At 46.5% G+C, this 19,625-nt stretch overlaps 1 protein-coding gene across 1 annotated transcript in view; it reads right to left on the reverse strand.

Annotated features, from left to right (window-relative positions):
• The window catches only part of CHD2 (chromodomain helicase DNA binding protein 2), a gene marked incomplete at its 5' end in the record, with an annotated part of 36,201 nt that extends 16,796 nt beyond the window's left edge, over positions 1-19,405 (reverse strand). The window contains 15 exons of the mRNA XM_010023644.1: positions 220-408; positions 1,256-1,446; positions 1,963-2,052; positions 2,673-2,889; positions 3,499-3,623; positions 4,290-4,465; positions 4,623-4,667; positions 5,310-5,410; positions 6,114-6,339; positions 6,991-7,124; positions 8,002-8,151; positions 8,437-8,559; positions 9,874-9,935; positions 16,573-16,659; positions 19,198-19,405. Of these exons, the coding sequence (XP_010021946.1) occupies positions 220-408; positions 1,256-1,446; positions 1,963-2,052; positions 2,673-2,889; positions 3,499-3,623; positions 4,290-4,465; positions 4,623-4,667; positions 5,310-5,410; positions 6,114-6,339; positions 6,991-7,124; positions 8,002-8,151; positions 8,437-8,559; positions 9,874-9,935; positions 16,573-16,659; positions 19,198-19,405 (2,124 nt within the window). The remainder of the gene's footprint in view (positions 1-219; positions 409-1,255; positions 1,447-1,962; positions 2,053-2,672; positions 2,890-3,498; positions 3,624-4,289; positions 4,466-4,622; positions 4,668-5,309; positions 5,411-6,113; positions 6,340-6,990; positions 7,125-8,001; positions 8,152-8,436; positions 8,560-9,873; positions 9,936-16,572; positions 16,660-19,197) is intronic.
• Between the last annotated feature and the right edge of the window lie 220 nt (positions 19,406-19,625).

Consider the following 19,625-nt stretch of genomic DNA (forward strand, 5'->3'; position numbering starts at 1 on the left):
GATCACTGCGAAAGCATCTCCAGTGGTCTGGAGGGGCTTTTTTAGAAGGAAAGATACCAACTACCCTACTTCAGCTTCCTCCTGGGAAGCTCCTGGTACTACATGTGATGGCTGTCACACTGCATTCGAAGGACATGGGATACTGAAACACATTCCCAAGGCACACAGAACAACGTGCCCATTTCTACTGCACTCCCAGTAGCTTAAGCAACGACTCACTTGTAATACTGTTTCTGCAAAGCAGACATTTCCACCCGGAGGATCTGCTCCACTTTGGCTGGCAGCGATTTCTCCACATCCTTCTTCACTCTGCGTAGCAGAAACGGCTCCAGGACCTTGTGAAGGCTCTGGTAGCCATTCTCTCTACCCTTCCCATGATCCTCTTCAAAATCCTCCCAGAACTCAAACCTACCAACAGAAACAAGGAGGAAAGAGGGGTCAGAATACCTTTTATCACACCAAACAGCATCTATTGAATATGCTCCTGCTGCACAAGACAGGAAAGCATCAACTTAACGGAGATACAGTGGAGGATGAAAGGTTCACTCTGCTCTGGCTAACTAAACAGGTTAGCAGCAAAGCTCAAAGCTCTCTGCACTTAGGTGCCTTCCTTGCATCTTATCTTTGAGCTCCATGCTGACTCCCAGGATCCAGAAGCCCAGGTTTTCCAGTATTCTGCTCCCCTGTCTCCTGCTGACATTCACCTGGCAGCAGTTTCTGAACTTTCAACACCACCCTCCCCCAGGCAGGGCTTTGACAACTGCACTATGATTTACACTGCTCTGAAGGCTCTGGATTGCTGCTTCCTGTAACAGCTCCTTTGAAATCTCTTCTCCTCCACTTGGGAGATCTCAAATCTTTCTTTCACTCTTCCTATGATCCAACAAAAAGAACTTGGGGGACAGCTCTTTCTGCAGTCAAACATAATGTGGTTGGGGAGGGTGGCTGAGCCCTAATCTACTGGAAACCTCAGAAATGGTTGAGACGATTGCTTAAAACGAGTTTAGCTTTTTAGAGGTGCCTCTAAAACAGCAGACAGGTTTGAAAGGCAGGGATTAGGTTTCCTCATCCACTTTGCCTCCAGAAATACTCCTTGTATTACTCATTTACCCTCTGATCTTCACCACCCATGTTTGTTCCCCCTTCACTGCATTAACTGCAGAGTTTAATTCAGGGATTTATGCCACTCTGTGCTCCCTCAAATCTGTTTAACAGACAGGAATAGACACAGAGGTATGTTGTGAAGGACGCTTACTTCTCTGGCATGATGAAATGCAGCAGGGACCAGAGTTCTTTGAGGGAATTTTGAAGTGGGGTGCCGGTGATCAGCAGCCTGTGGTTGGACTTGAAATCAATCAGTGTTTTGTACAGCAGAGAGTCATCGTTTTTCAACCGATGGGCTTCATCCACGCCTAGAAAGGCCCAGTTAATACTTCCCAAAACAGCCTGGAGGAGAAGAAATAAAACAAACAGGTCCCAAGGAGATGCTGGGTCAGACAAGTGCCACCACCTTGCATACACCTCTCTCTCCATGGCCAGAAAGCACTGCAGTGTGCGCTTTCCAGGATGTCCTCCCCAGCCCTGGTGCTGGACCCACCATCAAAGGAGTGGGGCTCAGAAGAGTTTCTTGTTAACAAAATATGGGGACCAAGATGCCTACACTAGGTTGTTCTCCCCAGGAAGGAAAGGTGAAACTCATCCATGCTGTGCAGCACTCCTGCCATATGGGAATACTCTTTCAGCAAGTATACCTATTTTCATCCACCTTTGCCTTACCCAGAAAGCACAGTCCCTCCCCCAGCCCTCTACTCCTTCCTCTCTCCATGCAAAAGCAAACAGTAGCTATACGTTCTCCATCACCACAGAGGACAGTGGGAGATGACATCCAATAGCTGGGGGCTGGCTGTACCCTTTGCAAGCACAAGAAAGCCTAAATAAAACCATCTTTGGACCATTACCCACCTTATCCTTGAGGAGGATCTCATATGTTGTGATAAGTGCATTGAATTTCAACCTTTTAGACTGAGAGTGGATCCACTCATATTCCCGTATCTGCGAGAGGAGACAAATGTTAACTTCCACCAATGTTATAGGGAAAGGAAAAGGAAAGGGTTAATAATCATTATTCAGTGTCGCTATAGCCAGAGGTTTCCACCAAGTCCAAACTCCTGTTGTTCAAGGTGCCATTTGATGAGCTCAGGGTGCCCAAGAAGCAGCTTCTTTTGGTGCACACATGGCTCTTGCACAGGTAACAAAACAAGGTCAAACAGTTTGCTGTTGTGACATTACCCTCATCTGCCAAATGAATGCATCATCTCATCATGACGAGACTCACAACACTGGGGTGCGTGCTGTGCTGTCTGAATAATGCACAACAGAGGACACAAGCATTTTTACACTGCTATACTCCTTACTGCAGCAGTTCTCAGCCCACCACAGTAGCGGTTTCCAGACTCCCTGAGAAAAGCCAGTACTCCTGTGCTCACTCTAAGAGGGGAAATAAGGTAGAAAAGGCCCTGCAGCAGTGAATTACATCCAAGTGCTCTGCTAACACGAGTTCCATCTGCTGGTACTATCCACCAGCCTCCTCAGCAGAATGTGTCACAGGTTACACAGAAGCTGCTGCGTTGCACCCAGTGTTTCCACCCAACCTCACACTCCTCATTCCATACCATGTTCCTGCTCATGAGGTCTCCGATGTAAACCACCACGTTTATCTCAGGTGCCCACACTTCAAACTCTCTCTGCCACGAGGTGAGAGTGGACAAGGGCACCACCAACAGGAAAGGGCCATAGAGCTGGTGCTGATGGAAGAGGTACGACAGGAATGATATTGTCTGAATCGTCTTGCCAAGTCCCATTTCATCAGCCAGGATCACGCTGTTGTTCCTGAGAGGGCAGAGAACAAACATATATGCCCTGTGAGGGCCTTTTTCCACCACTACTAGTTTACTGTGCAGCAGCATGAATAGCAATCCACAACAAGAACAGGAAGGGGGCAGTGCAGAAACGTTTATCTTAACACTTCCAAGTGGATCCCAGGGACATCCAGACTGTACATGGCACTGTAGCTTGCCATGTTAGGAACACATTGTGATGAATCCAAACTGGCAAACGAGGACAGAGGCAAAGGAAGCGGGGAGTCAGTAGCCTAATTTCAGAAGGGTATTTCTCAAAGACTTCAAGTATGTAAGCATGCTGAGCCATGAGTTTTCTTCAGTTAAGGCAATGGAAACTGAGGGCTCATATGCAGTAGGCTCACACAACAGCCAAGTCCAGCCTGTGAACAGGCCCAGACAGGGAAAATGGGTTTTGTTTTCACATAAGGTTTCTGAAGTTCATGATTTAGACAGTTCCTGCTTGCAGTGTCTGCAATGGTAACATTTGAAATCCTTCACGCTGCAGGAGGAGGCCGGGTGCAGACCTCACTTGAAGACAAGAGGGCCAGATTCCACAGGGACAAGAACCAGGAGTCACAAACCCAGGACGTGTACGTACTTGCACCAGGAGTGAGCGAGCCAGTTGAGGCCCTCCAGCTGGTAATCGCGCAGCTCCAGGTTCTCACCACCAGTGTAAGAGGGCTGTTTCTTCAAGGCAACAAACCTCGGTCTCTGCTTCAATACCTGAGAAAGACACTCAAGTAAGGCTCAGTGTTCAGCAATGAAACCTATGAATTCTGCAAAGAATGTGTCTCTCTTCGTTGGTTAAAGTCTGTCCACATTTTCCTAAGCCAGTGCTTATGTCTGCAGTTCGGATAACCGCTCCGCAGTGCTGTTTTCCCTGCTGCCCTCTGGTTCTGATGCCCAGCACTGAGTCCCCCCAAGTGCAGTAAGCTGTACACAATGCACAGGAGATGGCACAAGCACCACCTTCTTTTCTGTCCTCTTTTGGGTTTTCTCCCATTATTCCCATCCCTCCATGGTAGCAGCATCTTGCAGGTTTCCTCTTCCCTCAGCTATGATGTTTTTTCATCCAACTGATATCAAACCTCTGCATTTCTGCTGCAGCTCCTTCTAAGGAGGAAGCACTCTGCAAAGATTCATTAAGCCTCCCACTCCCCAGGGGGGCATAACATTCTCACTGTACACGGAGTAAAGGAAACTAAAAGGAGTTCACATCTCTGCCTTAAAGTACAATACAAGAAGAGCAAACAACCATTCAAACACTGGTGGGAGGATGGGAAAATGTTCTCTGACATTTATCCTGACAAAAACTTCACATTCTCACTGCTTGTGTCATCACCCAGCCTGAAGAAACCCAGCAGGAGGAGAGAAGAGACGGGAGCAAACCTTGCAGTCCCGGGTGGGAATGGTTTTGGAGTTGTTACGGTTGTTGAAGCTGTCGATACAGTGCTGGAATTTCTTGCTGATCAGTGCCTCATCCTCCCAGCTGCACTCAGCATAGGGCAGCCCCATCCACTTACACAGGTATTCAGGGTCATTTGAGGATGTTTTTCGACTGCTTGCTGCAAAAGACGCATAAAACCCCAAACCTCAGCTACTGTGGTTGTGCGGCTCAACCACAAGTGGTGTTCCCAGGGGCAGTCTCAACTACCCGGACAACCACAACACAGGTCTTGGTTAGCAGGAGAAGTCTAGAGGGACCAAAACATGCTCTTTTACCTGGCAGTTCTGAATGTCCCGTTGTGGTCTTGCTGGTCTTCACAGCTGTGGTTGAAGACAGAAGGGAAGGAATGCTTTGGAGTGCTGGCAGCCAGCAGAGGGAGCAGGGCAGACAGGCTGTCACTGCCACACACCCCACAGCTTGTACAGCAATTGTAGGTTAAACAGCTCTCCAAGACAATTCCCAAAGCAATTGCACATCCAGCTGACATGACTGTAATATTACTGAAGTGCTCAGTAAGTCCTGTTATCATTTTCAATATGTAATCATGAAAATCTAACCCCTCAGCTGCCTCGCAGCCTAACCACATCCTCAACCACATTGCAGGAAGTGGTGCTCACAACAGCCAGGCCTCTACTGCTGCTGTTGATGCAAACACCTTGCATCCAAAGGGCTGAAATCAAAGAACTCCAGCAGCAGCAACCCGAACATCCCCCTGGGAACTAGTGTATCATCCCATACTCCAGGCAATGAGAGTGATTGATTCGTGTTGCTTGTAAATACAGATCCGTAAACTTGGAATTGCTGCTGTTCAAATCGCTGCATTTCAGGCACTGAAATACACTTCACACCTATTTTTTTCTCCAGAGATACTGAAGAGAGAGCCATGCACTCACGCTGCTGCCACTAGAGATGAAAGTTCCACTCTTACTTCACCCCTTCACAGAAGTGTTGGGTTCACTTACCTATCACTCTCTCCACTATCTGATACTGTTTGTTCAGCTCAGAAGCCAGCTCCTGTTGGCAGTTGAAATATTCCACATCTTCAGGTGATACCTTGCCCAGCCTAGATGCAAAAAGATCCAACACAAAAAGCCACTGTAATGCTTCTGTCGCAATGCTCATGAAGGCCCCATAGAGATATTGTACTTTGCTATATGGTTCTGTCAGTCACTGAAGCAGACTGCTGCTTATATTGAAGTGTTTTTTAAAGCTTCCTATAATGACAGATCATTACTGAGAAGCAAACGTCACAGACATTCATACTGTCTCCCTGTTAAATGATGCCTTATTCTGCTGCAAGAATCAGTCTCAAAACCAGAGTCAAATTGAGATGGGAGCTGCTACTCCACTTTTATCCCTTCAGAAACACATCATAGCTCCCCTTAAAGTTCATGGGAACATCAGATATAAAATGATGCAAAAACTTTCATACAAACAAGCCCATAATGAACAAGGGTTACTGAGGCTGCAAGCCCTCCTGGGCCAGGGGAATCTGTGCACTGTTTATTTGTTGTCAACTACCCCAATTCTCAAGCCTGGGAAGTGGTAATATTGTGCATTTCATGCCTCTTCCTCTATCTTTCAACACCACAGCCACAGACATCTTCTCTGTGAGGGGAGATGTTCAGAGAGCAGTGAGTGCTGTGCACTGAAAACACTTGCTGTTTTCAACATGCTTTGCAAGAAGAAATCAAATGTTTTCAGACATGACTCTGCAAAAACCTCTGGCTAAAGAGAGAAAGGCCCAAGGCTGAAGTAGAGCATACCATTGCTTGATCTCCTCCTCTTTTTTCTTGAAGTTCTCTAGCTTTTTCAGGCCCTTCACTTTCTGCTGTTGCAGGGACTCATCACTCTCCCACGTGCTATGGATGTATGACCAGCCTTTCCATTTGATCAGGTACTGAACTTCTCCCTCATCCTTTTCAGGATCAAAGTCAGCACTTGGGTTACCATTAGCTTCAGTTGCATACACTGTAGTGGAAGCACCAATGGCTGCAAAAGGAATCAGGCTGCAGTTGGTACCTTTGTTATCAAGCACTGGACATGAACTGAATTAGGGCAGAAGCTTATTTTTCCAATACATCTTTTGTGACAGCACAAAGAATATCCTGCACATTCTGCAGCCCAGTGAGACAGGCACACAAAAGTCTTCCATACAGAACCTTTATAAATCTGTCATAAATGCCTTTTCTTCAAGTATAATTCAAAGGTCTCTTGAAAACACTTACAACCATTCAGCTTCACAAAACCACTCTTGCAAGGCTATGAGAACAAAACATAGGCTTCATTTTCATTATTGTTTTGTCAATGGGGCTGTGAAAAATGACTCTACTGGAAGATCTATTTTCTACTTCAAAGAAGAGAAAAGCAAGAACTGGAGAACAATAACTGAGTCTTAAAATCTGTGCACACTAAATGAAAGTTGCCAAGCACATAAAACACACAAACTTGACCTATTAGGGTTTTCAATACCAGATTTTACAAAAGCTGCTTAGAAGACATAAATAAATGGCATAGAGGAAAGGCTGAAGAGCACTGAAACAACACCCTTGGCCCCACACTCTGAAGGTGCCAAAGCACTGCACCAACTGGGAGTGCACGTGATGGACATCAGAAACAAAGGATTTTTCCAGAACTACACACCTCCTTTCTTTCCAAGCCTGATGTCCAAGACTTTCTCAATAGTTTCACAGTTGTCTTGCTGCTCATCAGCTCCTTCCACAGTCATCTCTATCAGGTCATCAGAATCCGTCTCAAAATCATCATCTTCTTTGTAACTGAACGAGAAAAAAACCAAACTGATTAAAAAACTCTTGACTCTTCCCAGCCCAGAAACACACAGAATGGCAGAGACCAGAGCAAGCCTTCTCCAGCATTCATCCTGCAGTTCAGTGCATGTTCAGCACATGCATTTCTTAAGTTAGATATTCAGTGTTTTCCCCCAAGACACTTTATCAGATTAATTGTCTTGTCCATGTAGTTTTTCTGATGATGGCTCATACCAGGTATTTCATAAGGAGGTGGAACAATCCCTGCAGCCTCCTCCATTCAGTGAAAGATTATTTCATGTTTAATATTAGAGGCTGCAGAGCATCAAAAGGCTGCATGGGTGCCTACACTGCCCTAGGGACTACACTTGTCATCTCTGATGAACATTTAACCACCAGAAAGTATTCCTCCGGTGGCTCTTTGCAGGTCTCTTATGAGGACTGCCAAAAGGTGAGAAGGTACATTGGGGAATGGATAATGCTTTACCTCCACCGTGCCTCAATACTCTGTCCCAAGGCATCACCCAGCAGCCACTCTCAGACAATTGGTCCAATCTAGCACAGCTGCTCCCTTTTACTCATTTTAATCTATTATTTGCAACTCTTAATCTCACCTGAGAGTGCTTTAGAAATATTATGCAAACCTCCTCACATTTCTCTAAGAGGGACAGGTAAATATTCCCTCTTTATAGATGGCAAAACAAGGTAAAGTGAAGTCAGATGTTCCCAGCATGAACGTGCCAAAACAACCCCATCTCAGCTAACAGATACCTGCAGGGCAGAGCAGGGTCCCTGCAGGATCACACAGGGAGTCAAGGACCTCTGAGGCCCCCTTATCCCCAGCCAGCCACCTCTCATCATCAAGCAACCCCACACTTCTTGATACCTGACATTTTTGGCTGCTCTTCGTCGAGTTTGCCTCTTGGGGGTCTCATCATCTTCATCATCATCATCATCTTCAGAGGAGTCTGGTTTCTTTCTCTTCTTTCCACGCTGTGGTTTGTAAGTCTTTTTAACACTGGTTTTGGTCACTGTTCTATAAGAAGAATTAAAAAAACAGAATGGTTTATGAAACATCCATTTTGGCAAGTCTTTAAGAAAGCATGAATCTCAAATACTAGACTCCTAGGGATTTAGTCTGCTCTAATTACCATGGAACCCACTGCATCACTACAGGAGCATGAAATGGGCAGACAAGAGAGTAACTAAGTCCTAGGTTTAGTAGGTGGTAAACATGGGTAAAAAACAGAGACTACCTCCACCTAGCAGAGGCAGACAAGACTTATGCAGAAAGAGACAGACTGAACCAACCACTCCTTACCTCCTTTGGGCAGGTCTTCTTGCTTTAATTTTCTTCTGTTCAGGCTCACTCTCTCCACTGCTGCCTTGCTCCCCTCCATCTTCATCCTCTTCTTCACCAGAGATAACTCTTTTCCATTTGTTTCTATGGTCAGAAACACAGGTCAAGAAGGGCAATCGTATTTCAACACAAGCACTGGCTAAGCAGACATCCAAGCCATCAAGGTTAACACTAGCAGGTCATCGTTCTGAGTAAAAGCTCAAGTTGTGCTCTTGGTTGTTGAGTGCAATGCAGGGGGAATTTCAGGAAGAGACCTCAGTCACTGAGGTTTTGGTTCACATAGTGGCAGCGCATCTTGAGTGAGGGTGGCTCTTAACACATCCTACAAGTGCCTGTGGCAGAGCTGCACTTCTTACAACTGGGTGGGCAAGTGCTCCAATTCATTTGGTTTTCTTTTCCATTTCTGCGTTCCTGAAATGAGCTGGAAAAGTCTTAAGGGAAGTGCTCTTTTTTTTCCACTTACAGAGCAGGAGCCACAGCACACACAGTTACATGATCTCCTTGGAGCCTGGGAAATGGAGGAAGAACCCTCCTGCCATCTAAACTCAGGCAATTCAAGTTTCCAAGTGTGAAGGTAAATCACACCACACCACTAGTGGAAGGAAGCCCCATTATCTGTGGGCAATTGAGAGCAGCTCCAAAATCCCCTCTGAAGGAGCCCCTCTTTTCTCCAAGGAGAGTCCCCAGGGATTATTCCCCTCGCCCAGGAGAGGTCCATACTACCACAATCCTCCCTGCCCTCGGTTACCTTCCCTCCTGCATTGATGTGTACAACTAAATGAAAACTTAACAGATAGAAGAAAGGGAGCAGGATGATGAGGCTGTGTTTATGTTTTCTCTAGCAGGCTTGCTTTAATCTTTGGAAAAGCTAAAAAGAACTTATTAGATGGGAAAAGGCTCCGAAATATAACTGTAAGTGGACTCAGTTATGGTAATCAGGCATTCAAAAATAGCCTTTATGGAAGTTCTTTTGTTTTAGCAAACGTTATAATAGAAGGGGGATAAGAATTTGTCATTTTATTCTGTTAATCAAAGAGGTGGGGGGAAAAGGGATTAACTTACTTTTAAGTATGTTATCATTAAGTACACTTTAAGTAGTTATTCTCTCTGCAGGAGAACAAGTAACCTGACGGAGCAGTGACAGACTGACAACAGAGCAAACCCGGCTTGTTCAGATTCCATCACAGGCAAAGTGGGAAAATATAAACCAAAGAGAAGTTGGGACATTGCACCCATCCACAGCTCCACATTCATGCTTCGATTTCAGTCACCCAAAGTATTATTACTGGAAATATTAAATATTTTGCAAGCTTTCCATGTTGACACCACCTACCAAACAACTGGAAAATACAGCCAAACAAAGTACCACCATCCAAAACCCTTTCCCTAGAAACTTACGTTCTTTTCATCTGCTTCTGGCCTCTTCTTTTTGGGCTCTCATTTTCAGATTCACTACTTGCCTTTAATTGAAAAGAAAGAAAATCAGGTTGTAGGCTTCACTCTGCATTGTCTCCTCAAGGATGCTCCAGAAAGGAGCTGGAGAGCTCTGAACATCTGTCCTGGAGTCCCTGAGCTCAGGATGTGTGAAGCTGCGACCCACCTACCCCTCAAGCAACCTTCATGTGCCTTCCTAGCAGATGTGCAGCGTGTGTGATACCCCATGGATTACCATGGGATGAATTTAACCCTCCAAACCTTGCACTGCCTAGATGCTGGAGGCAAAACATGCCCAAGGGGAGCTCAGCTGCTGCCACCTCTGCCTGTGTTGCAGAGTGAGCATCACTCCTGCCTGGAGCTCGAGATTCAGGCAGCAACATGACTTAGTGCTTTCTGGACAGTGCTTTCAGGGCCTGCCACAGTGCTAAGGCTCAGCTGTTTGACCAGGTCTTTAACTGAAAGTGCAGGGGCTGATTGTACTTTCCTAAGTGCCCATACTTGCCATTTGAGCAGGGATCCTGCAAGATTTAGAGGTGTTTCTGTGGCTGCAAAGACTTTCACAGCTACAAATACATTATGATCTCTGCCTTCATTAGAGAAACTTCTTATAAGGAAGGAAAGTCTCCTAAGAAGACAATACTCTCATCACAAGAGTGTCCTTGCTTTCCTGTTTTCTCCCACAGCAAAACTTGCTGAGGACCTGACTGGGTCAGAGCCATGTCCTGCTGCTTTCCTTCCTTCTAATCCTCCACTCTCCAGCACTGAGTTCTCTCTGGTTGAACGTATCTAGAGGTATTCTCACTACTTGCTGTACTATTTTAAATGCAGGTGTCATTAACTCCTACAGACCAAAATAGCTAAAAAAAAAAAAAATAATCTTTAGGCTGGTTGTGCACGACCCAATTTTCATCAAAAACTACTCAACCATAAAAGCCGATTATCACACAAATAACACCCTCAACCAACACATGACTCCGCATACACTTGCCCCAGAAAACACAAGTTGGCAGAGAGGAAACTGAAGAAACCAATGTGAGATTTCTAAAGGAGTATTAAAATGATAAAAGTAGCCTCCAATATTGCTTGATTTACACACAACAAATAGCTTCAAACTGCTTTTTGCCACTGTATTCAGCTTTCGCACTAGGAAGTGTCTGTCCATCACCACAGGCATCTCCTGGTGCACCCCCTCCGCTGGATACAGCCAGCAAAGCTCACAGCCAAGAGCTGTCCAAACAAGGATTTAGTGAGAAGGTGTGAGCCGCAATATGTAAAGTCGAGGCTCTGGGGGACCATGGCTCACCCCTCTGCTTGCTTTCTGCATCCTGTATTTCCATTTTCCAGCTTCCCTTCCACCAACAGAGATTCCCCTCTCACTGTTACCAGTGTTTCCATTAAGATACACTGAATACTGGATGCTACGTTAGACCAAGAGCTTTGCTGAATTCCACTGTGCTTGGGTGTCAGATTTACATGTGACACAGCACCACCTTTTGCGCCATATCTAACTACAAACATATGTTCATCCACCCATTCCCAGCACGAAACCTATCTCACTGACCTAGCATCCAGGAAGCAAGCGACTTGCAAACCCCAGGGACAGCCCTACCTACCCTTGCAACATAAGCCAGCCATTCCAGATTTCAGTTTAGATAAGTGAACTTCAAAAGCCCTCCATTTTCTGTTTCTCTTTTAATCTCCTATCCCCTTTCTGAAGAGTGCTGCTCTGCCATTCCACTGCTGACATGGTTTTTGAGAGCTGCCCCTCAATGCACATTTACTCTTCTCAGTCTTTTGGCAAGCCACAAGAGAGGTGGATCTTTTTCCTACTGTGTGTCAGAGAAGACCAGATCTGGAGAAAACAACCGCTGGCTCTTTGAAACTAACTCCACTTTTTGGCCAAGTTTCTGGTGTCCATCTTCCTAATGCCTCTCCCCCACCCTGCTCCGTGCCTGCCTCTCCAAATCTCTTGCTAATCTCTTAATGACTTGTCTTTTCCTCACACACCTCCTCCTGCCTTGAAAAACTCTAACTTGTGACTGCAATTCAGCCGCCTTCGGTTACGTCTTTCAAAGGCACCACTGTCTTTTCTGGATGCGTGTCAAGCCCAGCTCCATCTCCTCTGACACAGCCAGTCCCCAGCCTGAGTCATGTGCCTGCCTTGTGCTCCCACATCCTCCCTGTCCGGGTGCCTGCAGCCCCATGGCAGTGACTCAGCCTCGCCTACCGCCCATCTCACTAACTCCTCCCTGCATCCTGACCTGGGGTGCCAGGCTCCAGCCCCTGCCTGAAAGCTCCTTTTACCATTTTATACAGAAAACAATAATAAGTATTTATTTCTTAAAGCAGAATCACATTTTAGCAATCTCTTAATTCTGCATAAATCCACATTTCAGGACTCAGCCACAAAACACTATGCTGACTTGACTGAATCATCCCAAGGGTGAGATTTACACCTCTGCCCTGGACTATGCAAGCTCAGAGCTTGTGCTTGTAACACCCCATTATCAGCATCAACCCACAGGCTCTGGCTGGTTAAGGACATGTAGAGGATAATCAGCAAGCTGGGAGCATGCCAGGTCCAGACCATGACCCGAGGTGCTGCCTGCCCTCCAGCCTGCCACTCACCATCACCAGGAAGCAGACCAGTTGGGAAATCACATGCAGCCTGATCTGCAGTAACATCACCTCCCTGCGTGACACATGCTGAGATGACGAAATCCACCCCCAGTCCCCACCAGGGCTTTTGTCAGCCCAGCAAGAGATGCTGGGGGCACATGGCTCCCTCTCAGAGCCCCAGAACCCTGGTGGGCACAGGCTGCCCCTCTGCGGTGCTGCTGCTGTGGCCGAGGGAAAGATGACTTGCCTTCCCTAGTTCCCTCTTTCCCTTCCAAACACTACAAACGTGCCCAACTTACTCCTGCACCACCACTTCCAACCGGGCCAGGAACTGCCCACTTACAAGTTGCTTTCCAGCTGAAGGGATCAGCCTTCCCTCTGACTCCTCCCATCTAATTCATTCTCTCTCCCTGCACACAAAGTGCACACACTTTTATTGATTAATTATGCTGCATTTTGCTGTGGAGCCACATAACACAAAACATAATGAAGCTCCATACACAGCACCAAGCAAGGCAATGCAGCAGCAGCAGCTTTAAACTGCTCTTACAGATTGTCCATGAGTGTCCTCACCACTAGCCCAGGGCAGGAGAAATGGAGACTCAAGGCCATTGGCATGGTCCAGGTGAGCATCTTCAGCTCATGCTGCCTACTAGGAGAGGTGAAGACTTGCTTAAACAGAGGCAAGAAACATTTCAGACTAAAGGCAAAGTGAGGATTTGCTCGTTGCAGGCTTCTCAGAGGCTCCAGAAAAGCTGGAGGACCTCAGCTCACCAGGTTAATTTTCTTACCTCTGCTGAAACTCTCTTTCCCAGTGGCACTGAGACTATTAGAACTTTTAGAAAATACAAGGCAAAACACTGATCAAAATGCCGATGAGCACCATTTTTCTTCAATGATGAAACCAGTTGTATTTTGGGAACGCTCTGGTGCGTGACTTGTGGCCTCTCTCTCACAGAAAAGATGCACCATGTGATTTATTACTAATTCCAATCCGAAACTGTCCTTTTTATACTCAAAAGAGTCTGCCTGTTTTGGCCACATTTATTTCTCAGCTGCCCCAGACCACTCAGAAAGGCACCTGGCTCTGCATGTCTCTCATCCTCCAGCTGAAACCTAAAGCTGATTTATTAACTGCAAAGAAAATGCATGGGCAAGTACTATTTTTACTAAAAACCTCACATCTGCTCTTATTCCTGGAGACAGCTCTAGTCCCCAGAGCTGCTCTGTACCCCTATGCAAAACCCTGCTTTCGCTTCCTGATCTTTCAGCCCATGTCTCTGTATCAGTAACAAGTTATTTATCCCCCCTGGTTGCAGCTCAGAGACCTACACAACGTGCCCAAAGGCCTACAAGCAGTTCCCAGAAGGCAATTACAAATTCACAGAATGGGTTGGAAGAGACCTTAAAGCTCATCCGGTTCCACCCCCTGCCATGGGACCCCTTCCACTAGAGCAGGTTGCTCCAAGCCCCTGTGTCCAGCCTGGCCTTGAACACTGCCAGGGATGGGGCAGCCATAACCACTCTGTTCCATTGCCTCACCCCCTCACAGTGAAGAGGGTGAACGCAGCACAGAAACTTAGAATGGAAAAGCCCTTCTGGGGGCATGGGGGCTGCTGTCCTCCCACTGCAGGCACCGAGTCGTACAGCCAGAAAGCAAACCAAACAGGAAAACCCCTTATGCTCCACCTCATTAATAACACAGTGACATTTACTCTCACCGTGCTCATTTCCGTGCTGGTTTTTGTTCCGTCTCCCATGTTCGTACTTCCCTTTCCTTTTATTACTACATGCAGATTCCCTTCCCCAGTTCTTCTTAATTTCTTTCTTATTCTCAGTCTTCATCCTAGTTTCTCTCTTCTGGATCTCTCAGAATTTATCTTCCTCTCCTCTACGGTTGTCCAAGTACCATCCCCTCTCTAATACACAACGTTTGTGCTCAGATGCTACAGATGCAGTAATCAGAGTTGAAAGATCGTATCTCATTTAAGAACTTACAATCTTAAAATCTCCTGCCACGGAGAAGCTTCCCCCTGTTAAAGCTTTCAGCCACTCTCAATCATTTCTATCACAGAAATAACCCTACCCAAACTGCTGGCCTCAGAGCACAAATTAGTGAAGGAACAGTGCCCCAAAACCTGAACCACCTCCACACCATGTCCCCTGACAAGGGTGAGTCACGGGGCAGCCCGCAGGGAGGTGTGATGCTGATTCTTGTTCTGTGCTCTGCGCCTGCAACGCTGCCTGGGCGATGCTGCTGGCTAATACTGCAGAGAAGCGTTAGGGAAGAAGGCAATTACAAGCTCTTAGACACTGTGCTGGAAGTCCCAGGCAGCAAGCAACAAGAGCAGGTCACTGGTGACAGGATTAACCCTGTAAAGGTAAAAAGCAATCTTAAGAGGTGTCAAGCGCCTTGGGTTTCTGCCAGCTCCAGCAGCGGCAGGGAGTGCTCAGCACCATGCAGGCTCGAGCTAGACTATTTCCTCCCTCTTGGCGTTTAGGTCTTCCAAAAGCAAGACTTTCCATCTCCTCCTGCTCTTTGCGAGGCCTCAGCACTGTGCTCCTGACTCGTCACACCCTCCATCGGACTCTGCTGCAGATGGGAGTTGCCCTATGGGGACCAGTCAGCGTTGCTTCGGGGAAGAGAGAAGGGAAGGGGACGGTCCAATTTTGTTAATTTTGGCTTTGTTTCACAAAGGTGGCAATGGGATCATTTGGAGGATGGGTTGTTTTTTTTTTGTTTTTTACAATATTTTGTGGTATAGCAAAGTTTTCACATCTCAGATTTGAAGAAGTTTTATCGTACCTTAAATAGTAGGAAATAAAGATATTGAAAAAGAAAACAACATTTGCAAAACCACGTAATATTGTAAAACAAAAAAAGATGGGACTTACCTGAGCCCCTAAGAGGGCACTGGGGTCTGCAGCGGAGGTCTGTGGTGGGTGTGACATCGCCAGCACAGTGCATGCCGCGGCATCGCACAGAGAGGTGGCCGGCGAGCCTGGGCTTTGCCGAACTTGAAAAGGAAAACAAAAGCTACGTCAATGATGTGCCCAAAGCCCTCTCCTAACCTGCTGCTCTGCGGGACATCCAGCACAGGAGTCTGGGGAGGTGCAGGTGGGGGCACTGGGGGTGCCACAAGGCTCAACAATAACACATCAGAGCAAGAAGCTGGAGACCTGCGCCCACCGCGCAACTCGGGACCCCTTGAGCATCCAAATGTGCATTTTGGTGGTGAAGCTCAAAACCCTGAGCTGACCATCAGAGAGTACCACTGGGCTCCTGCTCTGCTGAAAACCGGGTTCATCTTCACATTCCCAGCCACATGGTTTGTACCTGGCTCTATGCCCCAAGATCTGCTTCCAGTCTAAGCCACTCTCTGGTTTTCTTTACCCTCAGCTATAGCTACTCAACCTTCCTGAAGACCTTGCTGATGGAAAGCTCTATGCAGAAAGCCTCTTAGATGCAAATGAAGGTGCTAGTTAATTTCTACAGCCTCAGAAGAAAAGCACAAGGAACTATGAGGTTTGTCTGCCAGGCTCTGACTGCTGTCACCTCCAACTGAAGCAGAAAAGACCCCCCAATATTCAACTAAAGTGACAGTTCATAAAACTGAACACACCCAAATGCATTTATTGGTGTGATCCAGTCCAGTATGGGCAACAATGACTGTTTTGTTGTTATGAGGCGTTTCTGGGAACTTTCCTTTATTCCTGGTGGTATCTGTGTTGTGGTTTGGTTTGGGTTTTGTTTTTACACAGACTCATTCTCTCGAGGACATTTCTACAGCAGAACATGACTTGCATTACACCTCATTCCAGCAATCAGATCTCAGCCCAGTGTCTGTCCCGCTGACTCCAGAGATCTCAGGACAAGCAGGTCCACCTGCAGGACTGGGACCTTAACTATGAGCTCCAACATCCAAGCACCAAGCTAGAACTCGATGTTTACAAGGCAATGCAGATGAGACCTCCCTTCGCTCTTTGTGTTTGCTTGGTTTTATATGTTCAATGATCCCTCAACCCTTTTTTTTTCCTTACCTCATCTTTAATATTAAATCGTGATGGTTCTTGTCTGCTTCGGTTTGACCTCCTAACCCCATAAACATCAGGATATTCTTCCCACATCTGCAAAATAAACAGACCATCAGAAGGCCTGCTTCACCCCAATTGTTTCTGACACTTCAGAGAAGCTTGATGGTCAATGTTTTCTTAAAAACCAACAAAAAACCATTAAGTAGCAACCAGTAGATGAACACTTTAAAACACTGGCTGAAAAGGATTATGATTATTTTGGGGTATTTGGCAACACTCTAAAGCAGCATCTTTCATCTCAGTATTATCTTTACAGCGGTCCATCTTTCCACCAGGGTACAAATTACTTTCCAGCTCACTCACCCTGAAGGACAGGGCATTGAGACAGTCAGGCCTCTGCAAGCAACGGTGCTGAAAGTAAAGGAGGCAGCACCTTGCACGTGGAATGAATGGACCTACCAACTCAAAAGGACAATCCGCTGCTGCTAACAGCTTCCACCACAATTCCTTTCCACAGGGAAAGCCCCACCAGCTGCCTGAAGAGTCCAGAGACGAGACATCACCAGCAGCAACTTCAGAAGTGAATTCTGCGGCCCGGCTGGATGGCAAATGGACCAGGACACCCTGTCCTTTGGTAAGGCAAAGGGTGGTGCTGCCAGTCCTTCTCCTGAATGCACTGATGCGAATGCGGTTTGGCAGCACTGGACATGTGGACGTGCAGAGCTGACACTGGGAACAGTTGTGCTCTATTCGCCGTAACCAGGCCCTAAATAGTTTAATACACTGTGTGTATCATGCATTTGCTCTTGCTGGATGGACAGGATGAGAAGGGGGAGACAAGAACTGATGCCCTGAGGGATGTGAATGCAGAGCTGTGTTGGTGACACAGGACACCAGAAGATTTACAGGGCAGATACAAACCACCAACGTGCCTCTCAAACACCTACACCAACAATGCCCTTCTCCCTCAGCACAGCTTATCCTCTTACAGTTTCCTAAACCTGTTCACTCTCCTTCTGCTTCTCTCTTTGTCTCCAGTCCTCAAAAGTCTCTGCAAGCCACTGGCACAAAAAAGAAATCAAAATACACTGGGAGATGCAGGACTGCAGGCTGCAGGACAGCAACTTTTCTGCTGTTATGGAAGTATTAAGATAACACTGCAACAGACAGATGGTGAAGGTGTGTATCTGCTGGGCATGAGAGTACAGAGGGAAACTGACATGAAAGAACTCAAAATACTCCCCAAAGTGTTCGAGGAACTTGTCTTTTCATCTTTTAAATGGCACAAGTTTTGGATGAGGGATCAGCTCCTATGACAAATGTGAACAGCACCTAATGCAAATTAACCTCACCTTCATGGGTGTATCTAGACAGAAATACAAAATAAACAATATAATGATTAATTGCGTTGGTTATTCAAGGACAACAGGTATCAACACGCCCAGGTTAGAGCTAGCTAAGGAAAACACCCATTAACAGAGAAATTAAGGAAGGGAGAGGCTTTCTTATTAGAGGGCACCCTGACCTTTTCATGTTTCATCATGCTAATTATCACCCTGGGTCTGGATGTGCTCCCTCATAAAGTGATTTTAATGTTTAGTGTTAGGGACATGCTGTTAGAAGCCCACAGAGGAAGAGAAAACTTACCAACAATAAAACAGGACTTTGAATATTGCATTGCCACAACTGCCTTATAAATGCATCCTTCTCCTTGCCAGTCTGAACACAGGAGATTCACCCACAACCTGAATCAGCAGCCTAGAGATTTGTGAGAAGCTGGTAATAAAACCCTTCACTTCCCCCTAGCAGGTACATGCGGAGAACAGGCTGAAAGCACTGATCTTCCTTCTTAGTCTTTATGTACTTAGCAACTTTCTCCATAAAACTCACTCTTGCAGCCAGCTGTGCAAAGTGCAAGCTACAGCTAAGAACAACAGGACACTTAAACACCACAAACAAAAAATATCTGACCTAACCTGATCTTCCTCCCTCCAAGTAAACTCAGTTCACCCAGTTCTGTCTCCAAATGGGTATTTGGGCTCCTCTTCCTCACCTCACACTACACTGGGTTACTCAGGTGCCTCCATCCCTTGGTAAAGCAGGTATCCAAGGCACAGCTTCTGCACTGGGGAGCTTTTTTCCTTCTCCTTTTTTCTTTACTTTTTTCAAAGAGGAGATGAGAAAAGATGAGAAAAAACAAAAGTGGCCCAAATCCTGGACAAGCATTCTCCTGATTATGAACCACATAGGGAAGCTTAACTGCTTCTGAGGGAGAGAAGAGACAGGAGAGAGGAATGGAAAGACAGAGGGAGAGGATGAAATGACAGGGTCATGTATTAATGGCAGGCACCTGCTCCTTATTCGCACCAGTTCAGCCCCATCACTGTCTATTTGGTGACCAAAGGACTGTCCCATCAAATACGTGCAATTCCTGCTCACAAGGATGACTCCAGCAGGGCAGAAGCACACAGACTAAACAGCCAGTAAGTGACTTGGAGACAGCAGAGGCTGGAGGCTGTTTGGTCAACATGCAAAGTGGCAGGGAAGTTGAAGACAGCTTCATTAAGGTCCTGCTGTCTGCCCCTTCATGGTGCGCACAGGGGTAACACGGCTATGCAGCGGGGGCAATACCTTCTTAACATCTGCTATCCTTTCCTTCTTAGAGGCCGGTTTTTCTTTGGTTTCAGGAGGGGTCTGCTGGGATTTCGAGTCCATTGATTCACTTTCAGATTCAGACTGACTTTCAGAGGACTCCGAGCTGCTGTTTGACTCGCTGCCCTGCTCGCTTTCAGACTGGCTTGCAGAGTCAGAGCCAGAGGCTTCTTCAGATGCCGAGTGGCTGATGGTAGAGAAAGAAGAGGTTACATTTTAACTGTACTATCACAGCTTTAAAACGTGCAGTGAGCAACCCCTGAGCCATGTCCAAGCTCCAACAACAGGCTTGCAACAGCCTAAATGTGAACTGTGAGGTCCCAAACAGACACCCTGCACTGGCATTTTGAAGCACAAACAATTCCTTCCCAGAACAGGCAATGAATACATGGTGAAAGTGCAGCCTC

This window comes from Nestor notabilis, unplaced genomic scaffold (assembly GCF_000696875.1).
Source record: "Nestor notabilis isolate BGI_N333 unplaced genomic scaffold, ASM69687v1 scaffold17241, whole genome shotgun sequence".
NCBI classification, from domain to species: domain Eukaryota; kingdom Metazoa; phylum Chordata; class Aves; order Psittaciformes; family Psittacidae; genus Nestor; species Nestor notabilis.